The 18,895-nt window shown below is 37.4% G+C and overlaps 2 protein-coding genes across 4 annotated transcripts in view; both read right to left on the bottom strand.

Moving 5' to 3' along the window:
- Positions 1-4,753: 4,753 nt before the first annotated feature.
- inha (inhibin subunit alpha) lies at positions 4,754-9,880 on the bottom strand. Its single transcript, XM_065240000.2, has 3 exons — positions 6,800-9,880; positions 6,397-6,708; positions 4,754-5,899 (listed from the first exon to the last, which is right to left on the bottom strand). The coding sequence occupies exons 2-3, from the start codon at positions 6,698-6,700 to the stop codon at positions 5,163-5,165; spliced, it is 1,041 nt and encodes a 346-aa protein (XP_065096072.1). The 5' UTR covers positions 6,701-6,708; positions 6,800-9,880; the 3' UTR covers positions 4,754-5,162.
- Positions 9,881-10,025: 145 nt separating this feature from the next.
- Positions 10,026-18,895, bottom strand: part of obsl1a (obscurin like cytoskeletal adaptor 1a) — a 72,723-nt gene continuing 63,853 nt past the window's right edge. For all 3 annotated transcript variants that reach the window (XM_065239997.1, XM_065239998.1, XM_065239999.1), the window contains 8 exons: positions 16,895-17,161; positions 14,526-14,792; positions 12,761-12,873; positions 12,517-12,670; positions 11,980-12,141; positions 10,924-11,028; positions 10,571-10,837; positions 10,026-10,452 (listed from right to left, as the gene is read on the bottom strand). In XM_065239997.1, coding sequence (XP_065096069.1) covers positions 10,178-10,452; positions 10,571-10,837; positions 10,924-11,028; positions 11,980-12,141; positions 12,517-12,670; positions 12,761-12,873; positions 14,526-14,792; positions 16,895-17,161 — 1,610 coding nt within the window. In that variant the 3' untranslated portion in view covers positions 10,026-10,177. The remainder of the gene's footprint in view (positions 10,453-10,570; positions 10,838-10,923; positions 11,029-11,979; positions 12,142-12,516; positions 12,671-12,760; positions 12,874-14,525; positions 14,793-16,894; positions 17,162-18,895) is intronic.

Raw genomic sequence — 18,895 nt, 5'->3', positions numbered from 1 at the left:
ATGTTGTTCAAAAAACAAGGTTTGTTCTACTTTTTATAAAATCATGATATTGAAACTTATTTATTAGGTTTGGTTTATTTTGGGACAAATTAATAAAGTTTTAAATTTAAATCAAAATTCTTGCCTGTAGTTTGTTACCAAAGATTTTACTTGCCAGTTTACGGTTTAGGTCTGAATTACGCATACAAGACAAAGGAATATGACATTGTTTTCTTATTTAAATGCAGCTGATTAATAAATTAACAGAAAATGCTGTCTAATATAAAGTAGTTTCTTACTGTAAATCAACTACACTTAGCATTATGAACAAGATCTTTATATTTGTTTTATTTTCACCTGTTACTTTTTTGTCCACTCAAGTTGGTGCTTTTGAAATGTACCCCCAAATTTAAAGTTAAATGTATTAAAATCATTCCTGACCTAAATGTTATATTGGCTTAACAGTATATTATAAATAATAAAAGTAAAGGCAGACCTATTTAAAGGTGGTACAGGTTTAAACATTTTAAATGCCATTCTAATAACCTACATATTGTCTTTTAAAAGTTAAAATCTGTGTTGTATTTGAATAGTAAAGTATATGAAGAATCCAGGAAAGTAGAAGCAAAACGGAGCCACAAGAGTGTGATTATCACATAATCCAGATTAAGAAGGTGTCCAGCATCAGAATCCATTTTACTATAACCATTATTTGAGGATTTAAAAAAATATTCCTATTGAATATTTATATTTTTTAGATCACCATTATAAAAAATTAGCATTACTGCAACATGATATTACATTAAATATATTAATTTACAAATTTATGTGTCGGTAATGAGAACTGAAAAGTTGTCTAGGCACTATGACAAACAAAATTTCAACTTTTATCTGGAGAGAAAAATAAGAACTGCTTACCTGGTAGCCATCTTGAGTGTCACAGTCAATTATGTCTCTTCCAACATTTTTTTTTTTTTTTTTTTGGAAAAATTTTATGGCTTAAACCAGGGGTTTTCAAACCTGTCCTGGAGGACCACTAGTACTGCACATTTTGCATGTTTCCCTTTTGTGACACACCTCATTCAGTTACCTTACACACCCAATTCAGGTCTTGCAGTCTCTCCTAATGAGCGGCAGATTTAAACCAGGTGTGTCTAATGAGGGAGACATGCAAATTGTGCAGTACTAGTGATTCTCCAGGACAGGTTTGAAAACCCCTGGCTTAAACAATGACAAATGTTGCAGAGGATGAGAAAATTGGTCTTGGACACGTTTATATTTATTATTGTCTCTTCATTTACCAATGATCACCAAATACCACATGTTTCTTTACTGTAAATGTTTATAGTTTAACATGCACTTAAGCTTTTTATTTTTTAGATTTTTTAATTATAAATATTTCCATGTCAAAGAACCCAAATCCAGTCATGGACACGTTGCAGTAATGAAAGATTTCCCCTTACATGTGGAAAAAACAACAAAATTGGTTTGTATGATGTAATTTGAAATCGTGAAAAATGTGCATGAGATGTTTGTAACTGTATGCAGTGTCGTAGGTACATCGTTGACGTTTATAACAAACCGTTTGAAAATCGGTAGAAATTAAGCAAGTTATGGTAATTTAAAAGCACCTGCACCATTAAAACTCAATGCTACAAGTGAGCGAGCTGCCTGTGGTAAGATGGCCGCCAAATGCGGACGTTCCACTCAATTGGCCAGCAGCGCGGGCGAGACATCTAGCCTTTATACATACAGTCTTGTTCAAAATAATAGCAGTACAATGTGACTAACCAGAATAATCAAGGTTTTTAGTATATTTTTTATTGCTACGTGGCAAACAAGTTACCAGTAGGTTCAGTAGATTCTCAGAAAACAAACAAGACCCAGCATTCATGATATGCACGCTCTTAAGGTTGTGCAATTGGGCAATTAGTCGAAAGGGGTGTGTTCAAAAAAATAGCAGTGTCTACCTTTGACTGTACAAACTCAAAACTATTTTGAACAAACACTTTTTTTTCTGGGATTTAGCAATCCTGTGAATCACTAAACTAATATTTAGTTGTATGACCACAGTTTTTTTTAAACTGCTTGACATCTGTGTGGCATGGAGTCAACCAACTTGTGGCACCTCTCAGCTGTTATTCACTCCATGATTCTTTAACAATTCATTCACATTTCTTGGTTTTGCTTCAGAAACAGCATTTTTGATATCACCCCACAAGTTCTCAATTGGATTAAGGTCTGGAGATTGGGCTGGCCACTCCATAACATTAATTTTGTTGGTTTGGAACCAAGACTTTGCCAGTTTACTGGTGTGTCTTGGGTCATTATCTTGTTGAAACAACCATTTCAAGGGCATGTCCTCTTCAGCATAGGGCAACATGACCTCTTCAAGTATTTTAACATATGCAAACTGATCCATGATCCCTGGTATGCGATAAATAGGCCCAACACCATAGTAGGAGAAACATGCCCATATCATGATGCTTGCACCTCCATGCTTCACTGTCTTCACTGTGTACTGTGGCTTGAATTCAGAGTTTGGGGGTCGTCTCACAAACTGCCTGTGGCCCTTGGACCCAAAAAGAACAATTTTACTCTCATCAGTCCACAAAATGTTCCTCCATTTCTCTTTATGCCAGTTGATGTGTTCTTTGGCAAATTGTAACCTCTTCTGCACATGCCTTTTTTTAACAGAGGGACTTTGCGGGGGGTTCTTGAAAATAGATTAGCTTCACACAGACGACTTCTTACTGTCACAGTACTTACAGGTAACTCCAGACTGTCTTTGATCATCCTGGAGGTGATCATTGGCTGAGCCTTTGCCATTCTGGTTATTCTTCTATCCATTTTGATGGTTGTCTTCCGTTTTCTTCCACGTCTCTCTGGTTTTGCTCTCCATTTTAAGGCATTGGAGATCATTTTAGCTGAACAGCCTATCATTTTTTGCACCTCTTTATAGGTTTTCCCCTATATTCAACTTTTTAATCAAAGTACGCTGTTCTTCTGAACAATGTCTTGAACGACCCATTTTCCTCAGCTTTCAAATGCATGTTCAACAAGTGTTGGCTTCATCCTTAAATAGGGGCCACCTGATTCACACCTGTTTCTTCACAAAATTGATGACCTCAGTGATTGAATGCCACACTGCTATTTTTTTGAACACACCCCTTTCAACTAATTCAACTAATTGCCCAATTGCACAGCCTTAAGAGCGTGCATATCATGAATGCTGGGTCTCATTTGTTTTCTGAGAATCTACTGAGCCTACTGGTAACTTGTTTGCCACGTAGCAATAAAAAAATATAATAAAAACCTTGATTATTCTGGTTAGTCACATTGTACTGCTATTATTTTGAACAAGACTGTATCTATGCACACAACAGCGCATATTGAGAAACTGCTTAATGCCCCATTTAGACAGCCAGCAGTAGCAGAGCGACGCGATCTCATTCATTTTAATGGAAACCTGGCGACTTCCTGCGACACAAGCGAAAGTGACCGTTGCCGCCGTATGACGCCCCATTCAGACAGCCAGCGACCAGCAGAAGCAGTGCGACGCGATCTCATTCATTTCAATGGAAACCGGGCGACTTCCGTCGGCACGAGCGAAAGTGACTATTGGCGACTGTATGGCATGTCCAGCGACGCGAGAAAGTTAAGAAAAGTTTAACTTTATGCAAATGTCGAGCGAATTTCGGCAGCGACTACCAATGAGAACGAAGCAGTGGAGTTCACGTCATCCTTCTCTTGTCAGTTACTGGAGTGGATGGTACTGATATGTTTATGACAAGCAGATTTAGAAACGCCTCATTGAAAGAGATGGTTCGACACACAGCGATAACATCGCTGGCTGTCTGAATGGGGCGTAAGTCTGGTGAACTCTGACCTGTGATTTCGTGTTACATGTAGCATTGTGACCAGTAAAAAACGGTATGACACGGTGACCTTTCTCACTACTGAAAAACACAATTGGACATATATTATTGAATACCAATAAATTAAGGTCTGTATTATTTTCACTTTTATTTTAATACATTTTACTGTATAACACATTATGGTTGTATTAAACAGAGTTTTACTGTCATAGAAAAATGAATTTATGAACATAGTGGAACTAAATGTGTAAGGATAAACCTGAAATGCACCTAATTGTTTGTTGTCAGAAAGACTGGCCAATAAAAATAGTGTGTCATCACCAAGCCTTTCGCAGTCAGTGTTAGCGGTCGATTCTCACGGGGCCGCATCAAGTCAGATGCACCTATTCACTTACGTGCAGTTTTCACAAATCCCTAATGTGTACGCAAATAGATGGAACAATCAAATTAAAATGATATAAAAAACGCATTAGCTCCCTATCATGGTGAGCACAGTATGTACAACCGTACAGCACTGTCCTGAACACTAATCTTGTGCCACTAATATGCTTTACCAGATGAGTTTTGACCATGATTTTGAATGTAATTCAATGACTCTCTCTGTCAGTTAGGCATACCATTTTGGCTGTTGGGTGGCTTTACCTCCTGCTCTTACTTTAACGTTTTATGCCCAATCCAGTCATTTATATAGATCAGTGGCAATCAGATCTTCAAAAACAAATGTAATTCCATAGGACATGAAGCATGGTGGCACATGTATGTTGATAGCACAGCTGAATGTCACCTACTTCATCTCAGAATAAAGTCTAAGAACATTTTCAAAATGACCAACAAAACAAAAAAATACCCTATACACCTTTGAATTTTTTTTACCGTATAACCTTTATTTAACCAGATTAAATAACATTTCATGATACATTTCATTACATTCATGTGTAATGTTTGAACAATTTTCTGTAAATGGTGGTTTATTTTGTACAAATTTAAAAAAAATTATCATTGCATAACAAAATAATTAGTAAAAATTATTTAAAGCTCTAATTGGACATATGATAAATAAACAACAATTATTATTATTATTTTGGTGTATTACAAAGTTTAAATATTAATAAAGGTTAATATTTGGAAATATATAATTTAGTAGCAAGTATTAAGTAGCAAAACTGATCATTAGCTACGACTGTGAATAGGCATTATCTATTACTATTCTCATCTATACATTGCGTGCTTTGATAATCTAAAACAGGCGCCTTGTGTTTAACCTCACACCAATAGCTAGTCTTAAAAGCAAGCATAAGCAAAATATTACATGCAGTTGCATTCCTCTGGTATGATGTTAGGCAATGTCTCATATTTGAAAGAGTAACCTCCATCTGAGGTTGTAGTGAAACGGAGTGACTTTATGCTCTCTGGAACAGGGGCACAGCATTGCTTAATCCCAAGAAGTGTGGTAGTGCGCTCAGAGCTGGAGCAGTTTCCATGGCAATAGTAAAAGGTAAAAGCCTTAGGATGAACAATCCAGTTGTCCCATCCCAGATCCTTGAAGGAAATTTCTATCTGTTCTCTTCTGCAATCTGTGTTAGTGTCCACAGAAGCAGGTCTCCTAAGCTTTTCGATAGCAGCTGGTGACCAGGGGATCTTAGGGGCTCTGCGAGACCTACCAGGCCCACTTGGCTGGGTGTGAAGATGCAGAAAGGGAGTTTTATCTTCCTCTGAACCATAGCAGCTGCAGGCTGGGCAGCGAACCTGCAGCATAAAAGGGCCACCAGCCATGACCATGTGGAGATGGCGATATAATTTATAGGTGGTCCAGCCATCAGGGCTGCATTTTAATGGGGCTTCAGATGCTTGGAGTTGGTCCTGGTAAGAGGTGAGGATGAAGACAGGTGCAGAGATGTTGCTGGAAGCGATGGCCTCACCTGCATAAAACCAGAAGTGGGCAGAGGTGATGGATTCCTGGCTGTCTAAAGAAGGCTGAAAGTAGTAAGTGAAATGACCAGTTGCAGTGTCCGAGGGATCAGACATATCTATGCATGTTGACTCTGAAAAAAAAAAAGAGTTTAAGTTTGATGTTTTTTAGTCATCTGGTCATTCACATGCAAAAGGAAAATTTAGCAAAAGCTCTCAAAAAGAGTCAGCAGTTAAAAGATATTATATAAAATATAAGATATTACTCTCAAAAAGAGTCAGCAGTTAAAAGATATTATATAAAAGATATATATATATATATAGCATGATAAATACATGATAAATGATGATAAATAATATGAAAATATATAAAAAGTGTTTGTATGACAGATACATATAAACAGCAGTAATTATTCAATAACAAGTTGTTTAACTTTAACCATAGCAACTCCTGTTGGCTATCTTGCTTTTTCAGCTTTATAATTGAGTTACAAGTAAAATTGTAACCTTGAATATGACCACAATGTTCATTTTAAATATGTATTAATAAATCTTGTTTACGCCACAAGAAGCAAATAACAATCCAAATATGTTTTTTGTGCTGTAGCTATAAAAGATGACACAGACTTACCAGAGCTTGGGAATAGAATGAACTCTGAGGACTCTTGATGGTGTCTTCTTTCAACTCTGATTTCTTTAGTTCTTTGTGGAAGTACACGTTGCATAGTTCTGTCCATCATCTTCCGTGGTTGCATCTGGTGCAATGACAGAGGAGGCTCATCCATTCCTAAACGTTCCAAGATCTGCCATTTTAGCCATTCAAACACTAAATCTCTTGGCAATTCATCTCCTTGACAGGCTTGTCCCAGTGGTAACACAGTCCATAAAATCAGGGCACTAGCTAATAAAGACAAACACCTGGTCCAGGTCCACATCCTCAAACCTTACCAGAGGTTCAAAGCAGATACTGAGAATGTGAAACAGCTTAAAGTTTGTAATTTGTAAAATGTATTTTCAAACAATTCTATACTTACTTTGTTATCTGACTAGTTCAGGTAAAAGAGTAAACTTAAATCAAGCTGAGCTGAACTGACGTCTCTCTTGTGGGTCTGTGTCAAAGAAGAAGCAAAAATCTGTAACTTCTACAATATTACACTCCACAAAATGGAAGCCAGTGTTTGGGTTCATGCTATCAGTGTTGACTATAGAGAACGGGCTTAGAGATTAAAGTTGTTTTCCTGTTCCTCTGGCCTTGAAACCAATTGTCTCACATTCAGTGAAGAAAATAAGTATTTGAACAGCCTGCTATTTTGCATGGAGGGGTCTGAAATTGTCATCGTAGGTGCATGTCCACTGTGAGAGACATAAAATCCAGAAATCACAATGTATGATTTTTTAACTATTCATTTGTATGATACAGCTGCAAATAAGTATTTGAACACCTGAAAAAAATCAAGGTTAATTTTTGGTACAGTAGCCTTTGTTTGCAATTACAGAGGTCAAACGTTTCCTGTAGTTTTTCACCAAGTTTGTACACACTGCAGGAGGGATTTTGGCCCACTCCTCCACACAGATCTTCTCTAGATCAGTCAGGTTTCTGGCCTGTCGCTGAGAAACACAGAGTTTGAGCTCCCTCCAAAGATTCTCTATTGGGTTTAGGTCTGGAGACTGGCTAGGCCACGCCAGAACCTTGATAGGCTTCTTACAGAGTCACTCCTTGGTTATCCTGGCTGTGTGCTTCGGGTTATTGTCATGTTGGAAGACCCAGCCTCGACCCATCTTCAATGCTCTAACTGAGGGAAGGAGGTTGTTCCCCAAAATCTCCCAATACATGGCCCCGGTCATCCTCTCCTTAATACTGTGCAGTCGCCCTGTCCCATGTGCAGAAAAACACCCCCAAAGCATGATGCTACCAACCCCATGCTTCACGGTAGGGATGGTGTTCTTGGGATGGTACTCATCATTCTTCTTCCTCCAAACACGTTTAGTGGAATTATGACCAAAAACTTCTATTTTGGTCTTATCTGACCACATGACTTTCTCCCATGACTCCTCTGGATCATCCAAATGGTCATTGGAAAACTTAAGACGGGCCTGGACATAGCTGGTTTAAGCAGGGGAACCTTCCGTGCCATGCATGATTTCAAACCATGACGTCTTAGTGTATTACCAACAGTTACCTTGGAAACGGTGGTCCCAGCTCTTTTCAGATCATTGTCCAGCTCCTCCTGTGAAGTTCTGGGCTGATTTCTCACCTTTCTTAGGATCATTGAGACCCCACGAGGTGAGATCTTGCATGGAGCCCCAGTCTGAGGGAGATTGACAGTCATGTTTAGCTTCTTTAATTTTCTAATGATTGCTCCAACAGTCGACCTTTTTTCACCAAGCTGCTTGACAATTTCCCCGTAGCCCTTTCCAGCCTTGTGGAGGTGTAAAATTTTGTATCTAGTGTCTTTGGACAGCTCTTTGGTCTTGGCCATGTTAGTAGTTGGATTCTTACTGATTGTATGGGGTGGACAGGTGTCTTTATGCAGCTAACGACCTCAAACAGGTGTTTCTAATTTAGGATAATAAATGGAGTGGAGGTGGACATTTTAATGGTCTTGTGGTCTTTCCTATGTACTCATGGCCACAGGGGCATTTCAGCATATAAATCACATTAGATGTATAACATGTGATAGTGCCTTTGATGTCAAAAGACTTCCTTGTGCGTGGATGGTTAAACGTTTTTGTCTTATAGGTAAAATTGCACTGTGTGCACCGCCCACATCTATAATTGCCCAGAAGGACCTCCTGTAAGAAGTGGGGTGGGGTCAAAGGGGGAAGATGGGCTCGAACTAAGGTATTACGCATATTGGGAGGTCTCTTGAAGACTACCCTGGGAGATGATGTAAAGACTTTTAATCCAGGGTCAGATTGTATAATATGCCAATGTTTGTTAATAATGTCTGAAATCTGCTTACCAATAGGGGAATACTGCACAATACAGTTCACCTTAGATGTCGAGTTCTGAACTTTTGTACGTTGAAGACATTCATCCTGATTGACCTGTTCATAATGCCTACGTGCATGTTCAATCCTTTCTGGTTTAAATTGTATCTGCTTGAGACGTTTTCCAGATCTGTAGCTTGAACTTGAAAATCCTGATCTTTGCTACGATTACTACTAAACTGTGAAATTGGAAGGCCCCTCTTCAGAGCTGTAGGATGAAAATATTTACTATGTAGGATCGAATTCCTATCTGTGCTTTTCCTATACAGTTTGGAGACCAATGTATTTCTATCCCTGTAGACCAGAATGTTTTGTTGTATACTTTATTTTTGGATTTTGGCACCTGCTAGTGTTTGGATGAGCGCGCGCTATCTTTAGAAATTAAAGATTGTAAACCATATTTATGCACTTTAATGTGTTTGCTTGTCTTTTAAAATGGTAAAATGGTAAATGGACTGCATTTATATAGCACTTTTAACAGACCTATGGCCATCCAACACGCTTTACAATTAGCCTCACATTCATACACCGACAGCGGTGTCAGCCATGCAAGGCTCCAGCCAGCTCGTCGGGAGCAGCTGGGGTTAGGTGTCTTGCTCAAGGACACCTCGACACTTGGTCCAGTGGAGCCGGGGATTGAACCACCAACCTTCCGGTTTGTAGACAACCTACATGAACCACTAGGCCACTGCCGCCCCTATGTTTTAGTTTGTTTAGGTTTGGTAAATGGTATTTCTTTTAACTTTTCCTGTGTTAATATTATGTATTTATATTTAATTTGATTCATTAAAGTTTATTTTTTGTGCATCTCACAACACACATTGAATCAATACAGCTTTACGGCAAATGCCTGCTTCATGTTATAATCAGCAAGTATTCATTCATCAGTCAGAGGTGAGTGTCAAAATAATGTCCATATGGCAATAATATACAGCTGTAAGATAATACAAGATATGTGGTTAGCTAACAATTAACTAGGTTAAGCAGAAACAATAAATGGGTTTTATGAATTCACTGACAGGGGGCCCCTCACAAAGGTTTGCACTGGTCAGAAAGAATGTTATGAAATAAGGGGTACCCTTAAATTGTGGGTTTTCATTCCACTTTCCATCAGTTTACAACAATACTGTTCCCCAACTCATCATGTTGCACATATTCAGACTTAGATTGATATTCCATACATCTATATCCAATTTGAACTTAACAGGTTTAAATAACATTATTCTACTTTAAATCCTTCCTAAAGGAAATATACACAGAGCAGAGAACTGTCGCTTGATATAACCTTTATGATAGCACAGTTGAATCTTTTTTGGAAATAAACTAAATGTAAAAGAAAAACATTAAAGAGCATTACTTTGAATACTTGAAAGTGTTCTTTCTTGTGTTATCTCTCCAGTGTACATGACATTTTTCTTAATTCAGTTCAACACTGTCAGTTTCGCACATGACTTTGCTTTCCCTGTGGTAAATTTGACAGTCCCACTCATGTCAGGTCTGGTTCTTTTGAACGTCAGCTGGTGGACATTCCCTCTGTTCTCTATTCGCACATCAAGTCCAGACTGCAGGGTCTCCCCATTCAAAGTCCAGATGGGGGGCTTCATGAGAGTCACAGACACTTCACACTGAAAGCAAGCCGGTTCAGGAGCCCTCACCTCCACATCTTCTAAATTCCTTACCACCACAATAGACTGGGCTGTAAAGTCAAACAGCAGAAAAGATTAATTGAATGGCATTTTTCAAACCTCTGTCCTAACAGCTATCTAGTAAACAAACAAACAAACAAACAAACAAAACTGAATTGTGATTCTCACATTCCACTAGTAGCTTGGCTGTGGATGTGTGCTCTCCAACCTCAATGCTATAGGTTCCTTCATCTTCAAGTGCCACCTGGTGGATGACCAGTTTGTGGTAACAGTCCTCTTGTATTATCTCCATTCGTTCTGTGGATTCCAGTTCTTCACCCTCTTTATACCAGGTGACATCACAACGTGGGGATGACACAGTGCATTCAAGAATGACTCGATGTTTCTCCAGTGCTGTACGATCCCTAAGAGGACGGACAATACTTGCAGGTAGCTCTGTAAAAACAGACAGTGACAGAATTTTTGGTGGAATTTAACAATCGAAAGTCATTTTAGATCTAGAACCATTATTTAGACATCACCTTCAACCTCAAGATGAGCAACTGACTCGATTTGCTTGGAAACAAACTTGATCTCTCCGGAATCCTCTGCCTTCACATTGCATATAAGCAGGAAATGCTTTGTGCCTATTTAAATAGAGAAACTTAAATTATGAATATAAAATTAAGTATAAATTGTAATAATATTTTATTTAGCTTTTGTTGTAGCAAAACAATTAACATTTATTTTCAGAAATTTTATTTTGATTCAAAATCTTTTAAATAAGAAGGTGGTGTTGTTGGCCTTTTTCTCCACACTATGAAAATACGTGCAAAATGTTGTAAATAAAAGTTTTTTTTTTAGCAAAGTTTAATCAAAGTTAAACATCTTCAGCCTAAATAATCTAGTACAATTTAAATGTAAATAATTTCTTTAAATTTTATAGATTCTAGTGTGTTACTTTAATCTTCAGTTAAAAAAGGATGAAATATAAGATCAAATTACCTTGAAACCAACCTTTTGTTGGTTTCAATAATATTGAAATTGTTACACACAATGAGCTCCGAACCAGTGGCGGCCGGTGACTTTTTTTGAGAACATGTATTTAGACCGTAATGTGTCTGGTTCATCATTTCAAAATATGTGTTCGGCGCATCATGTGAACCTTGTGCATCATGTGTCTTGTCAAAATAAGTGCCTGCTGCACACGCATCTAAAGGGTTTATGATAAAAGAGATGCTCGCGTTGGCCAGATCCTCGCTTAATCTGATATCAGAGATTAGTGTTAAATTAGTGTCTTGTGAGTATTTTGTGAACATGAGCGTCTCTTTATCATAAACGTTTACATTTTTTTTACATAATTTACTCAGCCACATGTTGTTTTAAACCTTTATGAGTTTCTTTATTCTGTTGAACACAAAAGAAGATATTTTGATAAATGATGGTAAGCACACAGTTGACGGTATCCCAATGAATTCCATAGTATTTGTTTTTCCTACTATGGAAATTAATGGGTACCATCAACTGTTTTCTTAACATTATTTACCAAAATATCTCTATTTTCATTTTCGTGTAAACTATCCCTTTAAGGTCCTTACCCTCTCTTCGAGTTTTGATGGTGGGGCTTGGACGTATCTTGCTGCCATCTTTGTACCACTCCCCAGGCATTTCTTCCATAGACAATTCACACATAAAAACAGCGTTCTGGTCTTCCTTAATGCAAAGATCCTCCAGGCCAAATATGATCTCTAATTCATGTTCTAAAATTTGAACATGTAAATGTAAACGTTAATATGCAGTACAAGAAATTCTTACACATGCCTTTACCTAGAAGAGCAAAAATTCAACAAAAATTCAGAACTATCTCAAAACAACAGACTTTGCAATATCAAGTCTTATCAATTCTGAGTACAGCTGTTAACCCCTTGTAAAGACATGTACTTCTTAAATTTCAGATAAGCTTTTGTGATCTGAAGAATTGACAACATTGTTGTCTTATAACAATAAGAACTAAACAATGTTCAACATCACATTTTCCTTCTTGCCTTGAATTAAGTGAATAAGACGAAAATGTATAGTCTCAACTAAAACCATCTCTAACAGAGCAAGATTTTTCTGAAGTGATTTGGTCTTACCATAGACCTCAAGTTTGCAGGTAGAGCTGAGGTCACCTGTGGCACAGGTATAAATGCCTGAGTCACTGATGCTGGACTCCATGATCTGTAAACAGCGTTTACGTCCAACGGAATAAATCCTTAGCGTCTTGGTGGATTTAAGCTCTAACCCATTCTGCCAATCAAACCAAAGAGTGAAGATATCTGTGTGAATATATGGATACATATTTAAGAGTAAACCATGGATTTATTATTTTAATAGTACCTTCTGCCACTTGACATCCACGTTTTGTCTAGACAGCTCACACTCCAACGTGACTGAAGATCCCTCCTCACATCTGACATCAGACAGCTTCCTAATGATCATTACTGGTGTTTCTAAGACATAAATGCAAAATATAATTCATTTTAGTTCTAGCTTAAGAGTATACACTAAACACTGCAGCATCAAACTTTAACAGCAAACTCTACAAGCCAAGGACATTTCATGTCATTAGATCAGAACAGAACAGTGCTTGAAGTGGGAGTAATAGAATTCTAATATTCTTTTGTGCCCCATTGCTGGTACAACATGTACGTGTGTGCATGCGTGTGATTGCTTAGCAGTTTGGGGAAATACAAATATCTAAATTCTGTTCTAAAGTGTATACGATTAAAAGATGAAAAAGGCTTGTTAAGGTATTAGGGTCAGCTGGTACTGGCCATCACATTATTGTTAAAATCACTGTTCGAGGTAATAGCAGCACGCACAATGCTTGATTTGCTGCTAGCAGACTGCCTGTTATGGACAGTTTTCTTTATCCGATGTCCTTCCTCCGAGTTCAATGCATTCCAGTTAATCACGTGTCACACTCGCATGTTTACCACATGATGTCACTGAGACGCAGAGAGAAGGTTGTGCTCTTGTGCCAATTATGGGAGAAACAGTTATTGGATATTTAAACAAACATGTTCATATATATTACGTGCTGTAAAAAGTGTTGTCTGGAATGCAGCATTAGTGCACCCACCCTGTAGTGTGATGTCATTACTATTACAGTTTTTCTCAATTGCTAAAACACTAAACCCTATTGTCTGAACCAAATGCTCAGTTGCCTGAACCCACTGATCAACTCAATCACTCTTTTGGCAAAACCATAAGCACTTTTCACCTGTTTAGACACAACTTGCCAACACATTTTCATTGTGATGCACCCGTGCTGCAAAATGGTGATCACAGGTGACAAAAGTCAAACACATTTAAAGCACAAGTATCACCACTTGAACACAACAACTCAAAATTGATCACACTTGTGTCTAATGATGTGAGGAAACATATACAGTAAGCCAGTTCAGAGGGCACTGGTTTGTGAGGCCCTACAATAGATAGAAATCTGTGTGGAAGAGTTTGTGTGAGAGGAGGTCGAGGTGGTCAGCAAGACAAAGAACAGTAATATCTGATGAAATCATGTTCTGCACAAGATTTCTGATTTTGTCTTTTTGTACAAGTGCTAAATGCACAGTTTTTTTGATTTGCAACATGCATTTAGCCTACAGTAAACAATAAACATTTATTTCTGCAGCTTCATGTCCTGAGCATTGTGTTTTCTATTTTTCTACATAGTGTTTAGTGACTGTTCCGTAGTGTTTTTAATTTTGCTTGACTCGGGGCACGATTTGACAACATTTTGAGCACAGATTGAACTATTTTAATGTGAAAGTTTGGTTTTGCAAGAAGAGTCTGAGGTTTTGTGAATGTAGCTTGAAAATTGGGTTTTGTGTTCACAGTTCAGAGAAAAGGAGAGCAGCATTTAAGAAATGTGTCTTAGCAATCGAGAAAAACTGTAATCAGCCATTTACTGACGCTTAACTTAGAGAGGAACAGAACTGGCAACATATGAGAAAAAAAGATTAAAATAGAGAAGTGCCGGTACTGCATACTGGTGAGAACCGGCCCACTTCAAGCAATGGAGCAGATGACTTATGCTGTATTTTGCATCCGTTTCTGGCAGGTAAAAATCTAAGGAGTGAAAAAAGTTTTTAGTACCCACCTTTTACTACCAGCCTAGAAGTAGTTCTCAAACCCTCTGCAGAAAAGACAATGCTTCCTGTATCCTCCAGTGTGAGCTTGGAGAGAGTGAGGCCATGAACTCGTCCATTAGAACTAACCCGGCAGGTGTTACTGGGTTTTACACGCAGACCATCTTTTTGCCACACACCCTCCACATCAGCATGAGAAAGTTCCACCTCAAAGGAAGCTGTCTCTCTCTCAAATGTCTCAATGTCTGTCAGTCCCTTGCGTATGACAATCTTCCTTGCTGTAAACAGCAACATAATTTTACAAGATCAAGTTAATAAATATTGATTTCTGAATATTGAATATTGAAATACTGACAATTTCATAACATAACAGGTCAAGCACAAAACTGTTCCTTTTCTAGGAGAAAGTAGTTGCCAAGCCCTTTGTAGAAATGGCATACCAGCATTTTGTCAACATTCTGAGGGTTATTTTAATCCGTATAAGTACCTTGGGGTCAAAATGAGTTTTATTTGGTCGATCTGAAGATGTGTTATTTTTATTTTACAAAAGAGGTCCTTAGGGGTCAAAAAATGACCCCAATTGAAAATGAATGGGAAATGCAAAAAAATATTTTGCATCCAGAATAAATCGGAAAATTTCAACACACACAATTAATCACACACAAACACACGCACACGCTTGTTTCAGTCAAATGTCTGTGGCACTTTGTAAAAACAGACAGAGATTTCAAAATGTATCATAAAACAAAACAAAAAGATTTCTACTATTTGAAATAATGTTGATTTTCAATGTCCTTTCTAATGTTTATATACAAAAATTCACAAAATGCATCACTAAAGTAGTGATGTGAGCATTTGGCAACATCCAGTGAAATTAATGGGTCTCTATGGCCCTCTGCTGGTCAAAATTATTAATTTCCTTAACTGTAATTCTTTTATGTTTTTTTTCTAACCAGCAGATGCCCGATTTCAACACATTACATCTAGATCAATATCTAAAAACAATTTAAATCAAATTTAGATAATAATTTATGTGATATTTTACATACAAGCTAAAGTTGAGGGATTTAGTGGTAAAAAGGTACAAAAGTACTTCATATCTCCCAAAACACAGCATTACTGTATATATTACTGCCATTCTTCCCGGACGCGTCCTGTCCAGGATTTCGGTGCGTCTTGCGGAAGTCGTATTTGTTGACCGAATACGTCATTCAGTTAAAAACATAAGACCTACAATCGTAGTTTCATTCTTACCTTAAAATGTAACGGTTGCTTTTCTGTAATTATAATAATAATAATAATCCTCTAGGACTTATGCGGTCGACAAATACGACTTCCGGAAGACGCACCCGAAATCCTGGACAGGATGTGTTGAGGAAGAATGGCATGCATGGTCACCCTAGCTTATGCAGGAGGCCGTCAAGGGCTGTTGCTAACGGTTACCAGCCTACATCCTCATACTTTTTTCAAAGCATCTACAGTTGGGATCAAAAGTTTACATTCACCTTGCAGAATCTGGAAAATGCCAGAAATTTGCCAAAAAGAGGAATTTTGAAAATTAAGTTTGTTTTAAATGTAGTCCTGCCCTAAAAAAGTTTTTTTTTACATGAGAAATATTTACAGAAAGTTTGCAACACATAATAATAACTTATTATTTTAAATAAAAATAATAAATAATATTTTTATTTTTAAATAACATAATTTAAAAGTTTACATCATCTGATTTTTATTTCTACCCAATGTTAACTGGAAAATCAATGACAGTTTACATGTTTTGTGGAGTATACATTCTGATGTGTTTAGATTTTCTCACTTTGTTGGCTCGATCGAATAAAGTAATTTTTGTTTGGCACCTGGAACCTTGCCTTTGAGTTCTTTTTTCAAGAATTAAGCTAAGATGTTAGAATTAACAACACAAATAGGTCTGACCTCACATTTAGTTTAGCATTTACTTTAGCAAGTGATAAAAGTTCACCCCTTTATCCTGACAACTTTAATCATGTTCAACTATCTTACATCACTTTTTTGTCTCAAAATTGGTGACATAAATCAGTGGTTTTCAAACTGGGGTCCGGGCCCCCAGGGGGGCTGAAAGATGGTGCCAGGGGGGCCCCAGTTTTATCACATTTTATGAAATACATTAATTTATCATGAATTCTGTGTAATTAAACCTAAAAAAAAAAAAATAAGGCTACTAACCAAAAGCACTACTTTTTTATTAAAATGTTGAGTTTTAGAACAGTTTTTGTCACAAATCTTCTTTGGGGGGCAGCGAAGGAATGCACCGTACACAAGGGGGGCCGCACGCTGAAAAAGTTTGGGAACCACTGACATAAATAATACCAATGCTTGAAGTCTGTAATATAATTTGTCCACTTACGCTCCACGTTGAGTTTGACCTGCGTACGATCATGAAGGGTCTCACAGCGATAGGTGCCTCGATCAGACAGGCTGAGATTAGAGATGGTCAGGCTGCGTTTACAGCCATTCTGGGTCAGTTTATGTCTGGGTCCTGGTTGGATCACCAAGCCCTGTCTGATCCACTGCACTTCCCCAGACTCTGTGTTCACTTCTGTCTCTAATGTGGCCTCTCCAAACTCCTCAGCCATCACTGCTTCCATTCTTCTTGTGAACAACACCTGTGCATCTGTATAAAATGTAAAAGTCATAGCCTTCACCCAAATAATTATGGCTGCATTTCAATCAGCTCCCTTGTACAGTAGTCAGGGCCCTGATTAGGAAGTCGGCTATTTAAAGGTCCCGTTCTTTCTGTGTTTTTAAGGCTTTGATTGTGTTAACAGTGCGCAATATAACATGTGTTCATGTTTCACGTGTAAAAAACACGGTATATTTCACACAATTTACTTATCTGTATACAGCTGTTTTCACTGTCCTAAAATGGGCTGATGTCTTCCTTGTTTTTTTTAAGTCCCTCCTTCAGATATACGAAAGTTATGAAATTTGGCACTATAAATTTGGAGTCTCTATCTCAAACCCACTAGCGCCACCAACAGTCCAAAGTTGCACTTATGTTTTTGCTTATAACTTCTGACCCATAACTTGTGACCCGTGAGTCCTAGAAATGAAATGAAAATGTTTCTTCTTAATACGTGGCTCAAAACAATTTGATTGGATCCTATGATGTCATTTTCCCTCATGAAAATATTCCCGCTATTTTGTATTATTCATAAAAACCTACTTTTGTAAACTCCTCCTAAAGATTTTGCACGATTGCCACGGAAATCTATTGGCGTTATATTAAAATTTCTATCAGAAATGGCATAAAATTTCAATTTTTTACACATAAATGGTTATAACTTCAACTTCAACTTCAAACAACTTTATTTATCCCTGAAGGGCAATTCAATTTCTAGTCTACCAGTCGTATCAACAAGACAAGACAACACAACACTTAATTTGAGCCTACACACAAACAAAGAAACAAAGAAACACTGTCAGTGACATAATTTTGCATAGATGGGCATAAAATAAATAAATAAATAAATAAATAAATAAATAAATAAAAATAAAAATAAAAATAAAAAGCAAACAACAAGCAACAAGTACACCAGCCTCAGTACTGACTAAGCAGCAACCAATGCTCACGATCATAATAATAAATAGACAATATGAAACAATAAATACTAATAAATAATAATAATGCAAGGTTTAGGATGGCTGGCACCTATAGTTGCCGCTGTCCACAGTATATCTATACATTTCCATCCATATATACAGGAATAATAATAATTAGGAATCAGCATTTAAAAATGTAATAGCAGAAGGAATAAAAGAACGTGCGTATCTGTTAGTTTTCCTTGGGGGAGCAAGGTAGCGTCGTCCTGACGGCATTAGACAAAATTCCTGACTGAGAACATGGTCAGGACAACTCATGACCTGTCTAGCCTTCTGGAGCACCCTTTTTTTCCAAAGGGTGCTCAAGTCTGTCAACTGAACACCAATAATCTTGGAACAGATTCTAACAATACTGTTTAGCCTATTCTTGTCCCGCACCGACAATCCATAAAACCAGCAGGTTAAGGAAAATGTTAAAAGGCTTTCAATGAATGAATGATAAAAATTACATAGAATCCTTTGCGACACATTAAAAGAATTTAGCTTCCGCATCAAATGGATTCTCTGTTGTCCTCGCTTAATGATTGACTCTGTGTTTTTATCAAACCTTAGATTAGAATCAAACATAGTTCCTAGGTACCTGTACGTCTCTACAATTTCTACATTTTCTCCATGAATAATGCTGGCTTCTGGAGTAGACTGATTCTTTCTAAAATCGATAATTAACTCTTATAACTCCGTAACAAAATGTGATTTTTACACCTTATCAACTGTTTTTGCAAGAGCTATATCTTTGCATCAGTAC

Source organism: Paramisgurnus dabryanus, chromosome 7 (genome assembly GCF_030506205.2).
Source record: "Paramisgurnus dabryanus chromosome 7, PD_genome_1.1, whole genome shotgun sequence".
In the NCBI taxonomy this organism is placed as follows: domain Eukaryota; kingdom Metazoa; phylum Chordata; class Actinopteri; order Cypriniformes; family Cobitidae; genus Paramisgurnus; species Paramisgurnus dabryanus.
This window is presented reverse-complemented; position numbering and strand designations above follow the sequence as displayed.

Bases quoted from the DNA above. Each gene is read 5' to 3' on its own strand.
- inha (XM_065240000.2), bottom strand. From the start codon at position 6,700: ATGTGGACCTGGACCAGGTGTTTGTCTTTATTAGCTAGTGCCCTGATT. The intron at 5,900-6,396 runs GTAAGTCTGTGT...TTTTTTTTTCAG, and splicing joins CATTCTATTCCCAAGCTCTG to AGTCAACATGCATAGATATG.